Raw genomic sequence first — 25,117 nt, forward strand, 5'->3', positions numbered from 1 at the left:
CAAGAGAAATTAGCCTTCACAGTGGGCGCAAAACAGTATGTTTGGAACAGACTCCCACAAGGTCTTAATCTTTCTCCTATTGTATTTCATAGAGCTTTGGACCAGTTCTTAACGGAGCAAAAAGCTGAAATTGAGAAATCAGGAAGTGTCTGCCTCCAATATGTTGATGACTTGTTAATTGCAAGCCCAGATAAAAACAGCCATGTATTTGCTCTGAATGTTGTCCTACAAGCCCTTAGGAAAGGGGGATTCAAAGTTAACCCCGACAAAGCACAGCTGGCCAAATCCAAGGTTATCTATTTGGGCCAAGAAATATCTGTGGAGGGAAGGAGAATGACAACAGAGCGTGTAGAGGCATTACGACAACTTCCAAAACCTCTAACAGTTACAGGAATGCGGAAGGTGATGGGACTTTTCAACTATTGTCGTCAGTATATACCTGATTTTGCTAGTATCACCAGCCCCATCATCGACCTGTACAAGGGAGGAAAGCCTGGAGTGGAACAGATAAACTGGACACCGGAAGCTGAGGAAGCGTTTACTTCTATGAAAGAAAAACTGACTTCAGCCCCAGCTTTGGGACTTCCTGACGGACGGTTGCATTTTCATTTGTGGACCAGGGTGGGAGACGAGACATATTCAGCAGTACTGTGTCAAAAACCAGGTGATCGATACAGACCAGTTGGATACTTTTCCACAAAGATTCCTGTCACTATGATTGGGCAACCACGATGTATACAAGCCCTCGTTGGTGCCACATGGGCAGTGGATGCTGTTGAGAATCTGATAGGAGCACAAACTATCATATTGCACACTCCACACAGTATAGTGACACTGTTGAACAACACGAACATCAAAACCATAACTGATGCAAGAAGAGCAAAATGGGAAGCAACTTTGTTGAACAAGGATTTAAGAGTGGAAATCATCAGGGACACGTCTGTTAACCCTGCAACAATGATGCTGGAACCACATGAGGGAATACCACATGAGTGTGAAAAACAAGTAGAAGAAGATAGTCTTTGTCCAGTTAATCCAATCCCTCTTGAAAACCCAGACAAAGAGTTATGGGTTGATGGATCCAGTTATTATGTTGATGGAAAACGACATACTGGATGGGCTGTAGTGAAAGGAGATGGAACTGTTGTAAAGAAAGGAGCCCTTTCTGGGAAATTTTCAGCACAAGTAGCTGAACTTATAGCACTTACAGAAGCCTTTGAACTATCAGAAGGAGATCGAGTCAACATCTATACAGATAGTCGTTATGCTTTTGGCGTGGTCCATGACTACCTTGTCCATGACACCGGAAGCTGAGGAAGCGTTTACTTCTATGAAAGAAAAACTGACTTCAGCCCCAGCTTTGGGACTTCCTGACGGACGGTTGCATTTTCATTTGTGGACCAGGGTGGGAGACGAGACATATTCAGCAGTACTGTGTCAAAAACCAGGTGATCGATACAGACCAGTTGGATACTTTTCCACAAAGATTCCTGTCACTATGATTGGGCAACCACGATGTATACAAGCCCTCGTTGGTGCCACATGGGCAGTGGATGCTGTTGAGAATCTGATAGGAGCACAAACTATCATATTGCACACTCCACACAGTATAGTGACACTGTTGAACAACACGAACATCAAAACCATAACTGATGCAAGAAGAGCAAAATGGGAAGCAACTTTGTTGAACAAGGATTTAAGAGTGGAAATCATCAGGGACACGTCTGTTAACCCTGCAACAATGATGCTGGAACCACATGAGGGAATACCACATGAGTGTGAAAAACAAGTAGAAGAAGATAGTCTTTGTCCAGTTAATCCAATCCCTCTTGAAAACCCAGACAAAGAGTTATGGGTTGATGGATCCAGTTATTATGTTGATGGAAAACGACATACTGGATGGGCTGTAGTGAAAGGAGATGGAACTGTTGTAAAGAAAGGAGCCCTTTCTGGGAAATTTTCAGCACAAGTAGCTGAACTTATAGCACTTACAGAAGCCTTTGAACTATCAGAAGGAGATCGAGTCAACATCTATACAGATAGTCGTTATGCTTTTGGCGTGGTCCATGACTACCTTGCTCTGTGGAAAAGACGTGGACTTATCACTAGCAGTGGGAGCGAAATACAACATGCTTCCATAATTCGTCGTTTGATTACAGCATGTTACTTACCCCGAGAAGCAGCCGTGATCAAAGTAAAATCACATCAATCTGACAAGTCCAAAGAAAGTCAAGGAAACACGGCAGCAGATGCAGCAGCTAGAGAAGCCGCTCTACTTCCTCTTACTCCTGTTACCTCGGTAAAGGAAAACAGCAAGGATAATCCTGAGCTCCATCTTCTGTCATATCAATTGGAGACAGATGAAGAGAAAGAACAATGGATAAAAGCGGGAGCGAAAGAGGATGATCAAGGTATCTGGAGAATTCCAACAGGACAAGTGGTGATGCCTATCGGAACAAGAAGAGAACTAATGCAGCTGTATTATGGAAAGGTACATGCTGGAGCAAAAGCAATGAAATCTCAAATCAGTGAGACTTGGTGGTGGCCAAGAATGATGAGAGACATTGATGATTACTGTAGGAGATGCTTGATATGCCTCAAAGCAAATGTGGGAAAATCTGTAAAGGTGCGAATGTCACATGCACCCAGACCAACAGGTCCATGGACACACCTCCAAATTGATTTCACAGGACCTTTATCACCCAGTGGAGGGTATCAATACATACTTGTAATCATGGACAGATTTACTAGATGGGTGGAAGCATTCCCTACAAAAACTTGCACTGCTGAAGCGGCTGCACGAGTAATGGTGGAAGAAGTTTTTCCTCGCTGGGGTCTTCCATATGAACTTGATTCTGACAATGGAACTCACTTCACTGGAAAACTGATGAAGGAAGCAATGAAATTGATAGGGATTAAAACAGGACTAACCCCTTTTGAACTAATGACTGGAAGAGCAATGGTTTTACCTCCTGATGCTCCGCCACCTGCGGGAACAGGAGGAGACTCTACTTTGTTCCAAGAAAAGTTACGACGCTATCTCGCAATGCTGGACAAAGCTACTAAAGACAATAATAAGAAAGTGCGAGAAGCTCAACAGCAATGGGATGAAAAACACACCACTACTGACATTCCACCGAGTTAGGCAGTTTTGTTATGATCAAACGAATTGCTAGGAAAGGTTTAGAGCCTAGATGGGAAGGACCATATGAGATACTCCTAACTACTGATACAAGTGTTTGTCTCAAAGGGAAGGGTGTAGGAACAGATAGATGGTATCATTGGTCACAAGTTAAACCTTGCTTAGTGAATGAACAAGATGATAATGGATTATCCTTGCTGTTTTCCTTTACCAAGGTAACAGGAGTAAGAGGAAGTAGAGCGGCTTCTCTAGCTGCTGCATCTGCTGCCGTGTTTCCTTGACTTTCTTTGGACTTGTCAGATTGATGTGATTTTACTTTGATCACGGCTGCTTCTCGGGGTAAGTAACATGCTGTAATCAAACGACGAATTATGGAAGCATGTTGTATTTCGCTCCCACTGCTAGTTGCTTATGGCCTGAGATTGAGCAATGTTCATCCATTAGTTTTAAAGATTGGGAACAAAGAAGTGATGTTAATTATTTCTCTGCTTCCATTTCAGGAATCAATTCCATTGACATTGATTAGAGATGGTTGCAAGTTATTCTACACTACCTCATAAACAATGAACATCCGCTTACTGATTTTCAACCCCAAGGGATAGGATCCTTTAACATCAACGTTTATTTTAATTTCTTGTTTTGGTTTGGAACTGAAGGATTTAATTAATTAACGAGTTAATTAATTAATGAGTTCAGGCACGGGCAGAAGACTTATTAGTTTTTCTTTTCTTAGATGATTGGGGTTCATTTTAAATACATACACATAGATATTAAAATACACATAGTATACGGGGACATAACATGGGTTGGGGTTTTGTTCTTTGTTTTTCCTTTTCTGTTTCCATTCTTCTGTTCTTTCTGTCTATTTTCTTGGTCTGCTATTTCTTCTCCTCACTATCACTTCTATAGGTTGGCCACCTGGGAATGATGGTGTGGAACTGACGGCCGTAGTTCCAGTGGAGGGAAATGAAGATTAAAATTTCATCTTTTAATATTATTTCATTATTAAATATGATGTATCTGTATTATTATTCTTTATTAATATTCATAATCAGTTGTATTATCTTATGAAGTTTCAAAAGCATGAGTTTGAATGCATGAGGAAACTATAGATAGCATGGATTCATGAGATGATCATATGTCAGACAGGGGGAAGCTATATTTTGCTAAGGGGTGTGTACAATGTAACATGTTCCACTGACGTAAGTGTATCACAGATGTAAACAACAAGGATAGTTCTTAATATGGAAGTGAATTGTGACATGTTAAACATAACGTGTACGTATGACATATACGTTCTAATTTTAAGAAGCTCAGAGCAACATGTTTTGTTACCTTACAAGGAAGCTGTAAGACTCTCTGTGATGTATAAAAGCTCAATCTTACTGTACTACCTCAGAGAAACACGGAAACGCATAGACCTGGCATGAATATAACATCTTCTCAAAGTTTCTCTCCTGACATATAAGAATAAAAATCTTTCTTGGCAAAATAACTGGTGTCCGGTCCCGTAAATCAAATAATAACGGGGAAACAAAAGAGGCTTTAATTCCAAGTCTACAGTGCCCTGGATGTGCATCCCACAAATCTCCATCAACTGCAAGATGCTATCCTATCCATATGGGCCAACATTTCTAAAGAATGCTTCAGCACCTTGTTGAATCAATGCCACGTAGAATTAAGGCAGTTCTGAAGGCGAAAGGGGGTCAAACACAATATTAGTATGGTGTTCCTAATAATCCTTTAGGTGAGTGTATAAACAAGATTAAAAGCTGGATTTTCACCAGGGGGACTTTAAGTGCCTATTTGGCCAGCGGTGAAGTTTTCCTTTAATGCAGGATTATCAATAAATAAATAAAAAAAGCTTCACTTGGGGACAGAGCTTTCGACCCCCAATCTCACCAATTAAACATACCAAAAACATCTTCCCACAAATTACAATGCTATGAATTAGTGTAGCAAAACACAGAAATTGTTTACCTGTCTGAACTTGAACAATTAGGCTACACATCAGAAATTGTTGCTTGGTAGCTCGATCGATTTATTTTCAGACGTTCATCGAGGCCAGCTCTGTATTGGCCCAAGTTGAGGAAACAGTCGTTGGTGAAATGTTTGGACCATACAAAACTTTGGGAAGTTGTGTCGGCGCATTTCCAGAGAAAATAAAATTAATGTTTCTTCAGAGGCTCGGATGAAGGAACTAAAAAATACTTTTGTGTTCATTTGTACAGTGTCCGAACACTGATCAACTGCCATGCTTTGCTCGTTTGCAAGCCATGATATCTCTCAAGGAAAAATTAAAATCGCGCTCGCGCGTTCATACTTCCTAGCTCATTTTCTCATGGGCGAGCCAAATTCTCTGAGCGGGCAAAGCAGAGAAAGGGGAGGTTCTCTTACGAGAGTATCTCTCGTACTGCGTGATATCTTACGCTATGGGGAAAACCTCTTTTCCACGAGATATTGAAGCCAAAAATTATCCTTAATTTTGAATTAATGCGCCCATTTTCGTCACGTCCCGCCAGGAAGGGCGTGGTCTCGCCCTATAAATATAGCTCGATTAGGCTGGTACAACTGATTTTCATCTCTTCAGCGAAGCATCACCGCATCGCTGGATCCGGAGTGAGAAGCCGCGCCGTCTGAGAAAAGCATACAGCGGGACGAGCCTTGAGTCTGAAGTCGCTGGCATCGCCGCCTTTAGCTGCCGTACCTGCTACGCTTTCCGGCGTTATATCCTTTTCTGCAAGTGTGTGTGTGTTCGCCGCTGCGACACACATTTTTTAACTGTCTCTCTCCCTCTCCTAAAAGAGCTGCGTCTTTTCAAGATGCATAGATCCTGCGGCTCGTGCCGAGCCACACTCAGTGAAGAGGATCGCCATGTCATCTGCGTTTCCTGCCTGGGTGAGGATCATGCGGCTCTCGCTCTCGTCGACGGCGGATGCCCTCACTGTGAGCTACTGCCGATGGTGACTCTGAGGACTCGCCTGGCATCATTCTCAGAGCCTGCACTTCAGCCCGCTGTAGCGCCGCGGCGTTCTCCTGCCCGCCAAAGCTCGAGTCCCTCACCGACGGACAGCGGACGCCGTCTGCCGCCGCTTCCGCCATTGAGGTCGACGAAACAGCCCGAGCCTTCTCCAGCCCGTGATAGCTTGCCAGTTCGCCCGCCAGCTTCACCAGCTTCACTCGAGTCGCTCGCTGACGGACAACGGCCGCCGCGCGCCGCCGCTTCCGCCATTAATGACGACGAGATAGCTGCATCTGTAGAGAAGGCCAGCTGCTCTATCCTGGCATTGGACAGTGAGGATTGGGCGAGCTCTGTGGACCTCCCCCTTCTACCCACGATTCGTCAGGGAAACGGGCCAGCATCAAAACCGCGGCTAGCTTTCTTAACGTTATAAGAAAGCTACCCCGCCCCCGCCCCCCGTGGGCATGCATCACCGGCGAAATGAGGAAAGAGTGTGTTTTTAGTCCCGCCGAGGCCGGACCAATCTCCATTTCTCAAACATTTCTCAGCTCCTCTTAGTTTGAGCGGCTGAAAATGTCAATATTGCAGCAATGAGCCTGTTGTATAACACGCACGCCTGCAAGCAAACGCCAACACACACAAACTGTGACGACGCTCTCTTATCTGCTCGAGCTATTTTAAGCTTTTGTCGTTTCCCCCTGTGGCTCAGTGGCGAAACCCAAAGCCTTCGCACGGGAGACCCGTGTTCGATCCCAGGTCTCGCAGCAGATAAAAATTTAGTCTCGCCGCGGCCAGACTTGCACCAAACCTTTCGCTCGTTCAGTTCCAAGAAAATGCGACTGTTCCAGTGTATTTTGCAGTAAACAAGCCGGTACCATGGCCCGCTTGCCTGCACAAAAATGCCGTTTCCACGGCGACCCAGAAAAATCATATAAGCAGTGTATTTTCTGGTATTCCGGCCACAGCCGATGGTGTTATGAGTATAATAAAAATGCCCACAGCCCAGTGTTCATTTCTACACACAAACACAGCCCGCCACAGTGCAGGGCACGCACAAATGAGATCGACTCATGTCATTGTGCATTAAATGTAGTGAATGTGCCCACAACCCAGTGCCCACAAACACTACACACTGCATGTGCCACGTTTTCTGTAAAACGAAACCAACACACATACAGTCAGCTAAGACCCACGGTGTTTAAGTCTCGCCGCGGCCAGACTCCACCGAAACTTCTCGCTCGTTCAGTTCCAAACAATGTGACTGTTCCAGTGTATTTCGCAGTAAACAAGCCGGCACCACAGCCCGCTTGCCTGCACACAAATGCCATTTTTACGGCGACCCAGATAAATCCCAAAAGAGTGTATTTTCTGGTATTCCGGCCACGGCCGATGGTGTTATGAGTGTTGTAAGAATGCCCACGTCTCAGTGCCCATTCCCAGACACAGACACAGCCCGCCACAGTTCAGGGCTAGCACAAATAAAATCGACTCATGTCGATTGTGCAAAAATGTAGTGAATGTGCCCACGACACAGTGCCCACAAACACTACACGATGCGTGTCCCTCGTTTTCTGTAAAAACGAAACCGACACGCATTCAGTCAGCACAAGCCGACGGTGTTCTCAGTGCAGTGAATGTGTCCGCCGTCCCGCGCCCACATTCCTTCACAGACACGCTCAACCCCACGGGGTTTGTCCCTTTCGCGCTCTTTCCACAACCTGTCATAGAGAATTCGAGCGCGACCAGGCTGCCCGCCGTGATCTATAAACTATAAACACAGTGTTTATGTCTCAGCACACCGAAGCTCTGCAGCCGCCGCTATGCTGCGCCCAGAGCCCGGATTTCATTCTACCCCTAGCTATTCACGCAGATGCGTGGGCAAAGCTTCCCGGGGTATCAGAATGGGTGTTGAACACTATAAAAAGAGGCTATTCGCTACAGTTCGCTCGACGTCCCTGCCGTTACACGGCGCGAGTCGAAACCACGGTAAACAACGAAGTATCTCATCTACTTCAAGCCGAAATAGCGAAACTGCGGAGCAAAGGGGCCATAGAACCTTTATCTCAGGCTCAGAGCGAAGGGGGGCTATACAGCAGATATTTTCTGGTACCGAAAAAAGACGGGGGTCTCAGACCCATTCTAGATCTGCGACAGCTGAACAGAGTGCTTATGAAGCGCCAGTTCAGAATGCTGACAACCAGGAAAATCCTCGCGCAAGTGCGCCAGGGAGACTGGTTCATGTCAATAGATCTGAAAGACACCTATTTCCAAATACAAACAGCGTCACGTCACAGGCGATTCTTGAGATTCGCCTTCGAGGGCCAGGCATATCAATACACAGTCCTACCGTTTCGGCCTATCCCTAGCACCCCGTACATTTACGAAGTGCATGGACGCGGCCCTCGCACCCCTGAGACTTCAGGGCATGCGAGTTTTGAACTACTTGGACGATTGACTGATTCTAGCTCGATCACATTCAGAGCTCATAGAACACAGAACCACATTACTCGAGCATCTCGAGAATCTGGGTCTCACAGTCAATTGGGCGAAGAGTTCGCTGTTCCCCAGCCAGAAAATCTCTTTTCTGGGAACAGTGCTGGACTCGCTGTCTATGACAGCACGTCTGTCGCCAGAGTGAGAACTGGACATTCAGCGCGCCGCGAAATCCTTTCGCCGCGGCTCTATAGTCCCACTCAAAGGTTTCAGAAAATGCTGGGCCTCATGGCCTCGGCATCTTCAGTACTCCAGCTGGGCCTGCTTCGCATACGCCCACTGCAGTTATGGCTGAAAGTGCGAGTTCCACCCCGGGCATGGACCTCTGGTCTGTTTCGCCTCAGGGTCGACATGAAATGCGTTTCGGCTCTGGAACCTTGGAAAATAGCCGACTGGTATCAGTCAGGTGTGAGTCTGGGGACTCCCTCGAGTGTGACGGTGGTGTACACGGACGCCTCCACCTCGGGATGGGGAGCGCTTCTCGAGGGCAGACCGTTCTTCGGCCAGTGGTCAGAACGGGAAAAGCTCCTACGCATAAACTGTCTAGAAATGCCTTTGGCCCCAGATAAAAGGCCGCCACGTCTTAGTCCGGTCGGACAACATGTCAGTGGTGGCATACATAAATCACCAGGGTGGCATCAGGTCCCGAAACCTTTACAGGCTGACGGAACGCCTCCTGGTCTGGGCTCAGCACAACCTGCTTTCACTGAAAGCAGCGCATGTGCCTGGTCGCCTGAATCTGAGACCAGACCGTCTGTCCAGAAACAATGTCCCAGCAGGGGAATGGTCGCTGCACCTGCAGACGATCCAACTGCTGTGGGAGACATTCGGCAGAGCGCAGGTGGACCTGTTCGCGTCCCAAGAAAACGCTCACTGTCCGAACTTTTTCTCCAAGAGCAGGGATGCGCTGGCCCACGAATGGCCCCGCTGCCCCCTCTATGCTTTTCCCCCCGTCTCGCTCCAGCCTCAAGTGCTGGAACGAATCAGGGAAAACGGATGCCCAGTGCTACTCGTGGCTCCGCTCTGGACAAACCAGAATTGGTTCCCAGTCCTAATGCGGCGGACCAGCACTGCCCCGTGGCCGATACCGGTGAGGAGAGACCTCCTCTCTCAGGCAAAGGGCTCGATTTGGCATCCTCGCCCGGAATTATGGTCCCTACATGCATGGGCCATCAACGGGTACCCGCTAACCTCCCAGAGGGAGTGTTAAATACAATCACGCAGGCTAGAGCCCCGTCTACTAGACGGCTCTATTCCTCAAAGTGGTCAGTGTTCTCTGCCTGGTGTCAAGCTCAGGGCTTTTCACCCGCAGACTGCGGGGTTACGGAAGTGCTCTCCTTCCTTCAGGAGCTGCTGGATAAGGGCAGAACCCCATCCACGCTCAAAGTATACGTGGCGGCCATAGCGGCATTTGCAAAACCGACGTCTGGCCAGTCACTGGGGAAAAACGACCTGGTCGTGCGATTCCTCAGGGGAGCTCGGAGGCTGAATCCTCCCAGACCCCCCTCAGTCCCTGTGTGGGACCTTTCTACGGTTTTGGAAGCCATGAAAGGTGCCCCATTCGAGCCAATCCATTTGTCAGACATGAAACATCTGTCTCTCAAAACGGTATTCCTTATGGCTCTCGCTTCAGTGAAGCGCGTAGGGGACTTGCAAGTGCTTTCGGTAAGCGCGTCATGCATGGAGTTTGGGCCTAATGACTCAAAAGTCATACTCAAACCAAGGCACGGGTACGTGCCCACATCCCTCAACACACCGTTCAGGGCCCAGGTTATTTCCCTGTGCGTTTTACATTAATTCAAAATTAAGGATAATTTTTGGCTTCAATATCTCGTGGAAAAGAGGTTTTCCCCATAGCGTAAGATATTACGCAGTACTCGTTCCCTCTCTAGAGAGAACCGAGGTTACGTTAGTAACCGAGTACGCTACCTTTCCTCCGTATGACGTCATACGGAGGAGATTCAAGATCAGCCCATCTGAGCTTTAATTTTCTCAAAGGCAGAGAAAGATAGCCAAAGCCCGGTTTACACCGATTGAAATTTCTAGCCACTGGGGGACCATATACAGGCTAGGGGAATTCATATTAATGTTAAAAAAACTCAGAAAGTGAAAATTTCATGTCATTGGACCTTTAAATCCAACACCCATGTTGAAGAACTTTTCCATGGAATGAATTTACTTCACAGTAAGTACTGTACAATGGTTTGTGGGCAAGGACACAACTTCTGGCTCTGATTCTGTCTTTTGCTACCTCGGGACACAGCTGTCACATTATGGAACGCGGTTGGAACAGCCCAGGTGAAAAAAAAAAGTTCACTAAAATACATTTTATTTAAGTTTATTTAAGAATCGTCTTTTTCACCTGGGAGTTTTTGTCCAACAGAAAACCAGCACTGTGTCAAATGAAAACATGATAACCACAGCCAAGGCAGAAGCCTCAGATAAGCAAAGAAAATTCTACTGTCAGGCTTTTGTGGGATGGAAGGCTGGAATTTCTCATTTAGACATTCCCAGCTCAGAAAGTCAGATGCCCTTAAGACGCACCAACTAGACACTTACGAAAAATAAGTATACTTCAACTTCATTTTAAGAAGTATATTTAATTAATTTTCAGGTATATTTTTAAGTATACTTTATGTAGTAAGTATAATAATATCAATGTACTAGTAGTAAACTTGTAAGTGTACTACTTCAATACTGCTTGGGACTAAATTGGCCCACTTTTTACAAGTATATGTTTAAGTGTGTGTAACACTAGTAAACTAAGTGCACAACTAGTTCACAACTACGTTTCTCATTTGTACTGCATCTGTACTACAAGAGAACTTATAAGTGTACTAGTAGTTTACTATTTTAATACTTCTAGTTTATTTTTTTATGAATGTACACTTAAAAGTGTACTCTCTGTAAACTACTAGTGGTTTTATACTGCAAGTATAATTGAAAGGTTTCTTTAAAGCTGCAGTCCGGCGTTTTTCCTCTTTGTCGCCATCTCTGTTCGAAATCTGCAAATGCAGTCATTCGCGGAATTATCATCTTTACATGAGTTGTACTTCAACACCCTCGACACGGCACAGCGCGAATGAATCCAATGTTTGAGGAGAGTGTGCAGCTGTCAATCACCTCGCCGGTGTGGATACTGTCATTCAGAATCACAGATTATTCTTTTTGGAAGTATGACCAACATAAGAATTTTCACCGGAAAATGTCATCTAAACTAGTAAGAAACATCCACCTTTGTTCTGGTTTTGACATTGCTGTAAATCGCGGTGATTAAATCCAACAATTGCTTATAAGTTATCATATCACGCAAAACCGTGCAAATTATACTTTGTTCTCAAATTGTTAATGTTAACAACGTCAGCATTGCGTGACTACATGTAATGTCCTTCCGATATGTATCCTTGTTTTCGCATGGGTCCGGTTGCAGTCTCTTTTTTTCTGTAAGTTAGCCACGCCGAAGTCTGAACGAAGTCTTTTGCATTTTACAACGGGTGAATCTGTTGTCACTGGTGATTGTCGTTTGAACCTTTCTGGATCCGCCATCAAATTGATAAGTTTAATTATATCAAGTGCTGTGAGAAAAGGCTATAAATCTCCACCTCCAACATCCTCACACGCAATATAGCCTACTAGCCGAGACTCCTTCTTTATGTGTACAGATGTGGCGTAATGACGTAAAGACATGCTCGAATCTCCCGCCAGTACCACTCCCGCTCAAATCCACCAGTACCACTGGAATTAAAAACATTATTACAAGCTTACCGCTTTGAATCGAGCTAAGGCAAGCAGATAGTTTTGAACACTGGCTGGTTATGTATTTTCTCAAATATGTATTTTGGATAATTTTTAATCCCAAAAAAGCTACGGACTGCAGCTTTAAGTGAACATAATATCATACTTATAGTTTACTATTTATATATTATTTTTGCACTTTAAGTATACTACTATGTTCCTACTTAGGTTTTATTTGTTATACTTGAAATACATTTAACTGTACTTTAACTCTTTCCATTTTAAAAAACATTTTATTCTAGCTTCCTGCATCCTTTTTTATCAACATTTGAATTTTTGTCAAAGACTACGTCCGGATCTGATTCAGAACGATAATCAAAATATAGATGAAAAAATAAAGTTGATCGAGTCCAATAACACCCCCAAAGCTTCTCAGTCATTTTCTCTTTCTGGGTTGACATTTCATTCGGTCATGTTAGGCAGTTTTGATATAAATGCTGTTTAATGTTTCTTCTTCACCTGTGTTTCTATCCGAAGATTCTGTACTAGAAGATGCATAATGGCACCCCCTACCATATAACAGTGAACACATGGATAGCCGGAAAATTTAGTTTGGGGAAAGAGTAATGTAGATTTGAAGTAAATTTCTTTGTACACTACCAGTGGACTACACAAAAATGCAGATACTTAGATTTAGTAACAAATCTGTTTTCTTTATATATTATATAATAACGCATTATTTACAAACTTAGGCCTACAAATGGCTGAACCAAAGAAACAAGAGTTTGAATGTCACATCTTCATCTTCAAGTGGACGATCACTTCTTTGAGTACGACTCATTTTTTGCAACTGAGGGCTTGTGGTTCAGACACAGTAGTATTTGAAGACTGCTTTATCACAGGATCTGTGAAAGGGAAGAATTTATATAAAATTAACCAATGATTAAGATTTTTGTATCCATGTTTGAATACATGTACTAGTTTGCATAGAAATGCATTAGAATTCCGTTGACTTCTCAGTTTACCTTTAAAAGCTTTGGCTATATCCTCATCAAGCTGGACATTAGAGTCCACTTTTATCCTCTTGTCTGTCATCACTATACAGCACTCTACGAGTTACATTGAAAATTAGATTAGAAGAAGCCCAACACAACTTACAGTGAGCAGAGTTCAATCAAAAAGTCACTGATATAGTTATTATCAGCAATAAAGCAACCTGTGAGTATTAGAGGGCATGTTGTATTTGGATAATTGTGGTTTATTTAAACCTAAGGTATTTCCCATGAACGTGTAGGCTATATTATGGTCATGCTAACATGCACTCTCTTCACCTCTGTTGCAAAGATTTAAGGAAATTAGAAGTTGTCCTAAATATTGTATGCCAGGATAACTAGGACAAGTGACTTGCAGCTTTACTAAAAAAACAAAACAATTAAATAAACAGATTTTTACATGAATGTCTTAAAGGCAGCACAAATTAGACACCTGAATTGGACATGTTGCTAACATTTTCCTAACTGTCAAGCACCTTTTCAATAGGCCTGATTCAAAAATCTTTGAGGTGATATTAACCCCCTGGGGTCGGCTATTGCGCCGGCGCGATTGTCTCGCTTTTTTTCTTATCAGTGCAAAAGAGACTCAAAATACTCGGTAGATTTTGATCTTACATATAAGTGTGATACATCATTAGATCCTGTTAAGTTTCTTTTTTTTTGTGGATACTCACAATAAAAACAAAGTGTTGTGCTTTTCACCAAATAAAGATAAACAAACATGATGTGAGTTCTGCGTTCTCTCTGTCAGTGAAGTCCATTCTGAAACGCGTCCTAAGATTAACTGTAACTCCACGATTACTTGTCACACAGGCACGAGAGATTTTTCTTTATGAAGCTTGAATTCTCTTCTTTTAAATGAAGTAATTTATATAAAAAACAAATATTCTCAGTTTATGCAATCTGTATGAAAAGAGAGTGCTGTCAGTATTTTTTTTCCCAGCTCATTACACTTCATTACGCGTTAATCCGACACGCCCACGGAGGACGCGCGCTATTCAAACGCAAATGTCGAGGCAAGCCATGACAATGCCCACATCAGCCGTTCCACCGCGGCGGTAAAATGTGTGGTGTATTTGCTGCCTTTTACCGCTAAGAGGCGCTACAATCATAGGCTCTGAAAAGTGTTCGTTTATTCCGGTTTATTCTCTCAAATGCGTAATCTGCTGCCGCACCGCGGCTGATTCAGAGCGATTGAAAGCTGGTAGCAGATGAATTCAACAAGTGAAACGTAGTTAAAATAATTCATAATCACAATACTGAAATTAGGCTACTGAAATGTAATTGAATAAATAATGAAAACATTTCAACATAAAACATTGCAATAAAAACATTTAGGCTACATCAATGAGGCTTTACAACTTTAACAGCGTACAGACGGTAGCTCAGTGGTCAACACAACAACACGAGCTTCGAGGAGCTTCAATCGAGCCGAGATCGAATCTCAATGTACATGTTGTTAACCGATGTTGTCCTACAGCGTTTATATTTTACCACCTTGATGCTTAAATAAGTAACTGTTTATAACTGTTTACTTATTTAAAGTCAAGAGTTTTGTTTAATTATCATTACAACATAAATTTGCTACATTCCTGTAGAACCGCAGCCGCTGCACAAACGACAAAAACTGATGAAGGAAGATTGTCAGCCGATTGCATCAGAAAATGAAAATGAAGAAGCTCGTCTTTAGTCTGCTAAATTATTGTGTAATGTAAAAGAATACTAAAATTACTTAAGTTTGAAACCAAGTTCGAACATTTCAAGGTTTAAATAAAGTGTCGGGAAATTTTAAATTTGTATTGCCAAAGAAATTACAGCTAAATTAAACAATTAAAACAGTACAAAACGAAAATTGTCCAAAGAAACATAATTAAATTAAAAACATGCTTTTCTCTTTGCCTCTCTCGCGCTGGATCTCTTTTTAACAAGTTTATTTAGTCTCCCTCGCTGCGCGCGCCGGGTCTCTCTCGAAATTAAACATTTCAGGGTAAAAACACATCATACTGATAATAAGCTGATAATACTGTATATGTCGCTGCGTGTCAGCCATACAAATCACGAAAAAATTATTTAGCCTTTAATTGTTGCTTCAAAGACACAGCATGCCTTGTTGAATTCACCTTACAATAACTTCAATTGAAATTTTGTGTGAAAAAAACTTTAGGCTACAATAAATAAACTACAATATTTATAATTTAATAAGATATGGGGCCTACATTTAGACACAGATTTATACTAACAATAATTTTGCCTGCTCATCAGGCTGGCTATCCGACACTCTCCATATGAAAGAGGAACATTAACACATTTGTCCAGCAACTGTCCCTCCAACCCCCCCCCCCCACCCCCCACAGGCTATCGGAGTCTGAGGCTGACTTAACACAAAGAGAAGTCGCACTTCACACTTAAATCGCTATTCTAGACAGTGTTGATAATGAAGGAATTAAATGATTTAAGTTACATGTAGCCTAGTGATATTTCTGTCATAAAAGTTTATTACTAAATATTTCATTATTTCAATAATTGATGAAATAAAACTGGTTTGGGCCAGCTTTTTCCAAGCAAAACTAAATATAATCTGAAAAAACGCATGTTAATTTGTTGTCATGAACAAAATGTTCAACTCAATATTAGGGATCTTTGGATCCTTACAACCAGGCATGCAATTTGTGAATTAAGTTTTTATTTTTTGTATTATTCAAATAAATATCGAAACACGGTGCTTCGTGGTAATGCTGCTAAATTAAATAACATTTATAGAATAATTATGAACTTAAATGAAACAATATCGCAACATTTCGACAAATACATTATTTAATCTGTTTTTACATTTTAATTCAGGGCGATTTAGCCTACATTTAATTATAGCGAGATTTTCACCCTTGTCTTGTCATTTTCTCATTGGGAAGCGCTTACATTACATGTTTGAGTAGATCCTCTGTACCTCTCGTTTTCATATGGATTAGCCTACATAATCAGATAACATTTATTAGCCTAAATATTTAGACATTTAAAGGCTTTAGACATAGCCGATTTCTTATCGTGACTGAGCTGAAGTGGCTTTCGGTTCATTTTTGTGACGCGCAGTTCCCGGAGACAGAGAAGACAGATATACTGTTTTTGTCGTTAGCCTAATATGAATACAAGTTTACAGTTTTGAACGATGTAAGCTACTCTACTCTTATCTGTATGACCAAAAAATTACGGAGTCGCCTATTAAGTTATTTTAGCTGTAATAATGAGAAAAATAAATTAATCTAAATGAACGCGCCGCCGTGTTTGTCGAACACTAACTCACCATGCCAGAATAAAACCCGACTTTAGAAAAATGCATAGGGCCACTCGGCGTGGTGTGCCAAAACACTTAATTATAAACTTCAATATTTCATTCAAAATAATCTCAACACGCTTTGTGAAATTTTGAAAAGCCGTGCATGCATTAGGGCCACTGGAACTAATGAACAACTGAAACGCTGGTTTTGATTTTATTGTTTGTCGTTTAAACGTGCCTGTTGCATATCTCTATTTTATATATTTGATATTGGTGAAGTAGCCTATAGCATTGATTAGCTGTGGAGGGAGGGGTGTGGGGATTAAAATAATTCAGCAGAAGCAGGGATGTTTAGACGAGAAGGAAATCCCAGTCCCCCCTGGCAAATCACACTTTATTTAAAACCATGTTTTTAAAAACTCTAGGTTGTAGGGAACAGACCTCTCTGCCATGCGCGCGCATGGTTTGGAGCACAATATCCGTCTCGCATGCACGCTCGCTCTAGATAGATTACGGGATATTTTAACTAATTTGCGGTATAACTAGTCGATCACGAGTGGCTCAACAGGTAGATCTATAGATAAACTATATCTTTTAGGAATTTGACCGACCGGGTTGACACTTCAGCGTGAGAAATCGGGGGTGTGGCGTGAGAGCGTGAGATTTGGGTCAATTGCGTGAGTCTCACGCTCAATGCGTGAGAGTTGGCAGTCCTGAAAAAAATATATATATAGTATATATATATATATATATATAGGCTATATATAATTTATTTTTTACCGAACTGCTTTTGAAATTACGATTGGTAGCCTATTATTATACAGATGCAAAGTCGTTCTGTTGGATACTATTTTGTTCCTTAGTGTAATGGAAATCCATGATAATTGTATTTTATAAATATAAGCAAAAAAACTGTATGGTGTAACAGAGTTTTAGAGCTAGACAAATCTAAATAAATATAAAACTTACAACAGACCATGTTTGTGCGGGATTTGAACCCGTGTCATCTTGATGATGAACCGTAAGTTCTACCGCTCGGCTATGAATTTTCTCACTGAAAAATACCCAAACGTCTGTTTCTCACATGAGCAAGAAAACGTTTTGTCTTTAGCCTGTGAGTGTAGGCCTATACTTTAGCCTTTTACAGTTTTAAAAGATTATATCTTATCTGTATGACCAACAATTACGGAGTAGGCTATAAATGTTTGTTGAAGGCTTATTTGGAAATTACCATAACTTGTAGTATTTCATCCTTAGGCAACAGACATTAGCCCCACTTACGTTTTGCTAAATGTCCCTTTGCGCCACCTGGCGGTCATTTCGCGAACGACTTTGAAATGCGACTGGTTTATTTTTACTGGTGGATGGCTAAAAATGGTATGTGGATGGCTAAAAGGTGTGACTAAAAATGTGCTTTTGGCTTTCATTTATATTTTGATTGTTTGTATATATATATATATATATATATATATATATATATATATATATATATATATATATATATATACACTACCGTTCAAAAGTTTGGGGTCGGTACGATTTTAAATACTTTTAAAAGAATTCTCATCTGCTAAACATGGCTGCGCTTATTTGATTAAAAATACAACAAAAATCAGTTATAGTATTAAATATTATTCCAGTGTAAATCAGCTGTTTTCTGTGTGAATATATAGTAAAGTGTAATTTATTCCTGTGATCAAAGCTGAATTTTCAGCATCACCAGTCAGTGTCTTCAGTGTCAAATGATCCTTCACAAATCAGTATAATATGAGGATTTGATGCTCAAGAAACATTTATTATTATTATCAATGTTGAAACAGTTGTTGGTCTGTCAGTTGTACAGTTTTTTTTTTTTTTTTTTTGGATTCTTTGATGAATAGGAAGTTCAAAAGACTTTTGTAACATTATAAATGTCTTTACTGTCACTTTCGATCAAATTAATTATTCCTTGATAAATAAAAGTATTGATTTCTTTCCTCCAAAAAATAAAAATAAAATTCTCACTGACCCCAAACTTTTGAACGGTAGTGTATATGTGTGTGTGTGTGTGTGTGTATAAATATTTATTTATTTATATATATATTGTCCTTGCATTCTTTCTTGTGTGACACCCCTGAATGAAAGGCTCATTAGTATGCAGTCTGCTCAGGTGAGAACTGCCTAATTATTCATGAGGGGGTTGGGCCGTTCCGCCCATCCGCATATTGCCTTTGCAAACAAAATTTTTTTTTTCACAATTTAAAACAATCTATTGTTTTATGTGAATGATTAGGCAGAATGATTTTCAGATCAATTTGAAGCAAAAACTCTAGGCGACAACATCCACTAGTCAAAAGTCTTGTGGACAGATATTTAGTATGTTATTTGTGGCCTTATATTAGAAACTTTATTTTTTCGTTTTTTCAATAACCACGCATAAACAATATTCTCTCAAAAATACAAACATGTACATACATGTTGCTCACATATTATGGTAGCCCTGTGTGTGCTATATAGAGTGTACTTTCACCTCAGTGTTAATTTTGTCAGCAAATTTTGATTTAGTTTTAGTCTTAGTCTTTTGACTAAAATGGCATTTAGTTTTAGTCATATTTTAGTCATCTGAATTGTTTTAGTTTTAGTCTAGTTTTAGTCGACTAAATACAATAACAATTTAGTCGACTAAATCTACAGTAGATTTAGTCGACTAAAATATAATGGGTTTAGTTCAATTGTAATGCGTTAATTTAGAATTTCTCTAAAATTTCCAAACCCATTTACTCCCGGAGAAAACATCTATTAACCTATTAATATTAATGATTTTTAAGTTTGAACATGCAATACAGATACAGATTTAACTGCTGTTACTTAAAAAATATCTTAAAATTAAATAAAACCACTTTTCCTAAAGTACAACACAGTCTTCTTTACAATGAATGATATATGCATTCCTTATAACTACTTGCATACATCATTCTTTATTCTTTCAAGCAGACATATTTATTTGTATGAATTCAATATAATTAATCCTTATTAAAGCTATTAACAAACAGTGAATGCTTTTCTCTTTTTCTTTTGTTGCTTGATCAAAATTAAGGACACGGACCGCATTATGTTTATTGCCACTGTCACTTTAAGACGTCGGATCATGTCCAATGACATGCGGATACAATTGCACTGATGCACATCCGATACACTCACAGTTTAAGACATAACCAGCATAGTTTACATGAATACTCTCTAAAACGGACATTTAGACATACTGTTGTGTGTATTTGTCCATTCAGACACGAAAGAGAGCTCAATTCAGTAGCCTACTCGCGCGCTGTAGGTGTATTGTGCATGACTGCACGCTTCGGGTTAGGTGTGTGCGCAAAGAAAACCGCACCGAATAGAACTCTTTTTTGCATCGTCACTCTTATTCAGATCTATATGTCTGCTCTACTCATTCTCCCAGACGTTCACATTTTTTAACGTTTTATGACCGCGGGGTAGATCACGTTACAGTAGCCTACAAATGTGCGCATCTATCACACACGCTCAGGACATCAGTTCTGACGGATCGCTTCCCAAATCGTCACTATCTAACATTTTCGTCTAGTTTTTATTCGTTGACGAAAATGTCAATAGATTTTCGTCATAGTCTTTGTCATTCAAAACTAGGTTTTATTTAGTTATCGTCTCGTTTTCGTCTGTGAAAAAATGTCGTTGACGAATAATTTTCGTCGTTATTTTCGTCAACGAAATTAACACTGTTTCACCTGTGCCATTAATATGTTTATAAGCAACTGAAAAAAGCAGAAATGTCAGAGCATGCCAAAACATCTCAAGGACCCCGAAAACACCTCAGACCCCAGAGGGTTAAACCACACTTACTCCTCTCTCTTTTTCGCTCGTCTCTGCACTCAAATTTCAGTTTTTCTTCTATAGCAGCTGGCCTGAAAAACAATAAATATTAATATAAAAAAGAGAGATTATATGTATACATATAATCTATATGTATATCAGTGGCGGCTGCTGGTCTTTCAAAGAGGGGAAGCTCTTTTTTTTTAACTCGACAGTCAGGTGTGGGGATGGTGAAAAGAGCGAGGACTCAGGTGCAGAGTTGATGGGCTTTCTTTTAATAATAAAATAAAAAATACAAACAAAATCTACGAACCAGCACAGGACAAGGAGAATAAATAGGGAGCAAAAAAGGCAGGTAACGAGGGAGGATAGGTGGGGCAAAATAACTAATAATCAGGAAACAAGATGGGAGTCGACACAAACACACAAAATGAAAGCACGCGGCCGATGTAAACACGAACCGTGTGCTACACAATAAACAACACACGTGAACAGAGCTAACACGAAACCGCACGCGAACACGACAAGACAGAACGTTATGCACGAGAACGACCATAAGGTCATCCTGTGCACTCACAACAGAAAACAAACACACATGTGCCGTGATTCAAACACCACGCCCGCACATGTAACAAGGCACCTGACATCGACGGAGGAAATGTGGGAATTAGGTTAAACTGTGAAATGTATGATGAAAATTGCAAATACCAAGAAATATGTTACAGCAGTTCGTCTTTCGAGTACACTTGCAAAATCCGCGATGAGACTGAGCTCAGAATCTCGAATAGCTTCGGCGTCAGCGACTTTTTACTGTGCGAAATCGATGTCAATCAAAAGGAGATGCAGTCCTCCAATCATCACGCAGACACCCGGACTCCAGGCCAGCCCACTTATAATTAATAATTAATTAATAATAATAATTCATTACATTTATATAGCGCTTTTCTCGGCACTCAAAGCGCTTTACAGAAGGGGGGAATCTCCTCAACCACCACCAGTGTGCAGCATCCACCTGGATGATGCGACGGCAGCCATATTGCGCCAGAACGCCCACCACACACCAGCTTACTGGTGGAGAGGAGACAGTGATGAAGCCAATTGGTATATATATATGGGGATTATTAGGAGGCCATGATGTACAGAGGCCACTGGGCAAATTTGGCCAGGATGCCGGGGTTACACCCCTACTCTTTCGAAAGACATCCTGGGATTTTTTGTGACCACAGAGAGTCAGGGCCTCGGTTTAACGTCTCATCCGAAGGACGGTGCTCTTTGACAGTATAGTGTCCCCATTACCATACTGGGGCGTTAAGACCCACACAGACCACAGGGTGAGCGCCCCCTGCTGGCCTCACTAACACCTCTTCCAGCAGCAACCTGGTTTTCTCAGAAGGTCTCCCATCCAGGTACTAACCAGGCTCAGCCCTGCTTAGCTTCAGTGGGCAACCAGTCTTGGGCTACAGGGTGATATGGCTGCTGGCGACTTCCCTATTCACCCCAGAGACGCCGGGCGTCCGTGGGCGGGACATAATCGCAGCATTTATCCAATGACCATCTAGTTTCGAAGCACTGAAAAAAACTGTTCAAAGCAGCCCCATTGAAGTCAATGGACGCTGAGCTTCAACGGGGAAATGCCATAGGGAAATGCACTGTGACGCGCTACGGGTATGTATGAGAAGGAGATCGAGTCAGCCGACCTGCTATATGTAGCTGATTCTGAACGAAATCGTCTTTGAGATGACCGTGTTCTAACGCATTTTTAGTCAATAAAATGTTAACACAATAGTACACATTTGACCATTAATTTTTTGACATTATTGGGGAAGCTGAGCTTCCCTTGCAGTCTTAAAGAAATCGCCACTGATATATATACCCAAGTGGAAAAAAAGTATACTTTATTGTATTAGAAATATATTTCCTTTTTCAATTTACATTGCAAATATACTAACAAAAAATGTACTATCTTTAAATATATTAAAAGTATATTAGCATCATCCTTTTTACCTATTTTTACAATACAACTTTTAACACACTTTAAAATAATTGTACTTTAGTATATTTTCTAAAAGTATATTGAAAAACAAGCATACTTTTAACATATTTCTAAAAAGTCCACTATAAGTACCGTAAAACTTCAAATAATCGCCCGGGCTTTTATTTTCCCAAATCGTCGAACTGCACCGGCTTGTATTTGAGACGGGCGTCTATATGAGACCGGCCTTTATAATTTAGTGTTGAGATGTTGTTCATTGAGTGTAAGCCTAGACTCTTTAATCTCTAAAAAATCTCCAAATGCTCCACGTGAAACTGCTGTCTTTCCGACCTTTTACTATCGTGTCAATTGATTTTGATTAATATGCGCGAGTGAGAGAGAGCAAGACAGCGCTCGTTTTGTTTGAAGACGTGAGAGTGCGCGCGCGCGGTCGGGGCGCGCTCTCTGTGCGCCCTGTCAAGCGCTACATCACTCACCGATCAAAAAAGGCTTTGGCTTGGCGGGACACAAATTTGCTTTTTCGGCCGCCAAAAAGCGGACGATCTGACGGGTTTTAGAAGGTTAAATACAACCCGAAACTAAAAAAAAACAGACCCGGCCTCTATTTGAGACCGGACTTTATTTACCCAAACCTGCAGCCACACCAGGCGTGTAAAAGAGACAGGCGTCTATTTGGGACTCGGCTATTATTTGAAGTTTTACGGTACATTGGTTAAAAATATATGCTTTGTTACACTTTTAAGAAATATGCTAAACACAAGAATACTTTTAGTGAAGTTTTAGTGCATTTAAAGAAAAAATACTTATGTTGCTCTTACTTACAATACATTTTTGGAGTACTTTGTGTAAGAACATAGCACAATGATTAAGCTTTTAGTGTGTTTAAAATATATGAACTTTATAAACACTTAGGCCTAACTGCAATATATTTTAAATATGTATGTATATATAATTTTAATATTTAAAAATATATATATATTTACAATGTACCAACTTATAATGTATTAGAAACATTTGTCAACTATTATTAAGCATTGCAAGCATACCTAATTAATGTTGTTCACTTTTACTTGTTTTAGGCTACTTGTAAAAGGCTGTTGTCCACTGCATGCGTTTGTACTACTAAAATTCCCACAAGGATTTCAACATCATATTATTTGAAATTGATCATAGATACATTTTCCAGATAAGTTAAAAAAAGTTTGTACTTGGTTAAATTCAAACAATAGCATAATACACGTGACTAGTCCTGATTGGTTCCAGAGCCGGTAAGTGGTTGTGATTGGTTCTTATGATAATGAGCTCGCTCGCACCTCACTCAGAGCTTCCGTTTATCAGATAATATGCTGTGCGTGTATGTTACTTGAATGTGATTAGATTTAGAAGTCTAAATTTAAACTGTTAAAAATATATAGAGCGATCGTGTCTCTTTAGAGGAGTAGGAAGAAACCACGCGATTCATATGGATTAGGTGGTATTTTTTGTGATTAACTTTTTGAAACGTAGCGTTATGACAAACGTGATTTTACCCAGCTTCTTCAAGTTTGCATGGCGTGTGACATTTGGAACCTCATTATGTTGTGATTCTTCTAGGTAAGATTTGTATTACATTAACGTTACTTGTCTTTGCCAGTCGTATTTTTGATACAAAGTGTAACAGCACGTCTTTTTCAGTTCAGCTACATTCAATTTGACCAATCAGAGCCAAGCTTTTCACGTCGAAGCAGACTCGAAGAGATGAAGATACTGCCTCAGAAGTTACTGGTAAGTTTTAGTTGCTGTTTGCATAAATAAAAAGCTCACTGTTTAGTTTTTTAATCTTAATAAATCTTTTTAAAATCTATGTGGAGACATTTGTTTGTCTTAAAACAAATATAAAACATTGTCCAATGCATCTGCAAAAAACATAATTAGTCATTATAACATGTACAACATTGCATTAACATTATTTTTATTTGCAAAATGAAGCTGTGTATTTATTTCTGATTTCCTGAAAAATTTGGCTTCATAATGTAAATTATCTTTCTTTGAAAAGTTTGGGGAAAAAATACATGTTATGAACAAAGTTACTTTGTCTTAAGCTGACCAGACAATTATGGTAGTGTGTGTTGATTGGTGTTTATAGTAGTTCAAGCTTGACAACATTATTGCTGTATGTATGCATATATAATTCTTTTTTTTTTCATATTAGTATTTGTTGTTTTTCAGACCAGCTGCTATAGAAGAAAAACTGAAATCTGAGTGCAGAGACAAGCGAAGAAGAGAGTAGTAAGTATGGTTTGATCTCATATCACCTCTATTATAGAGATTTTTGAATCAGGCCTATTGAGCGGTGGTCGACAGTTAGGAAAATGTTAGCGACGCGTGTCCATTTCAGTTGTCTAATTTGTGCTGCCTTTGAGTCATTCATGTAAAAATCTGTTTATTTAATTGTGTTTTTTAGTAAAGCTGTAAGTCACTTGTCCTAGTTGTCCTTGCATACAATATTTTTAACAACTTCTAATTTCCTTAAATCTTTAGATCTTTCTTTGCAATAGACAGGTTCATGGGAAATACCCTAGGTTTTAAATAAACCACAATTATCAATATAAAACATATCCTCTAATACTCACAGGTTGCTTTATTGCTGCAAATAACTATATCT

General features: G+C 40.7%; 1 protein-coding gene across 1 annotated transcript; it reads left to right on the top strand.

The window, feature by feature from the left end:
• Positions 1–1,420: 1,420 nt before the first annotated feature.
• On the top strand, positions 1,421–3,312 carry LOC130083456 (protein NYNRIN-like). Its single transcript, XM_056248478.1, has 2 exons — positions 1,421–2,725; positions 3,056–3,312. Exons 1-2 carry the CDS (start codon positions 1,499–1,501, stop codon positions 3,143–3,145), a joined length of 1,317 nt encoding a protein of 438 aa, XP_056104453.1. The 5' UTR covers positions 1,421–1,498; the 3' UTR covers positions 3,146–3,312.
• The last annotated feature ends 21,805 nt before the right edge of the window (positions 3,313–25,117 follow it).

The sequence above is a fragment of the Rhinichthys klamathensis genome, unplaced genomic scaffold, assembly GCF_029890125.1.
Source record: "Rhinichthys klamathensis goyatoka isolate OS25496 unplaced genomic scaffold, OSU_Roscu_1.1 h1tg000055l_1, whole genome shotgun sequence".
Lineage (NCBI taxonomy): Eukaryota > Metazoa > Chordata > Actinopteri > Cypriniformes > Leuciscidae > Rhinichthys > Rhinichthys klamathensis.

What these genes read in the sequence shown, in the direction of transcription:
- LOC130083456 (XM_056248478.1), top strand. Translation starts at nt 1,499, where the DNA reads ATGATTGGGCAACCACGATGTATACAAGCCCTCGTTGGTGCCACATGG. An exon ending in GTGGAGGGTATCAATACATA is followed by an intron (nt 2,726 to 3,055) that starts CTTGTAATCATG and finishes GCAATGCTGGAC; the next exon opens with AAAGCTACTAAAGACAATAA.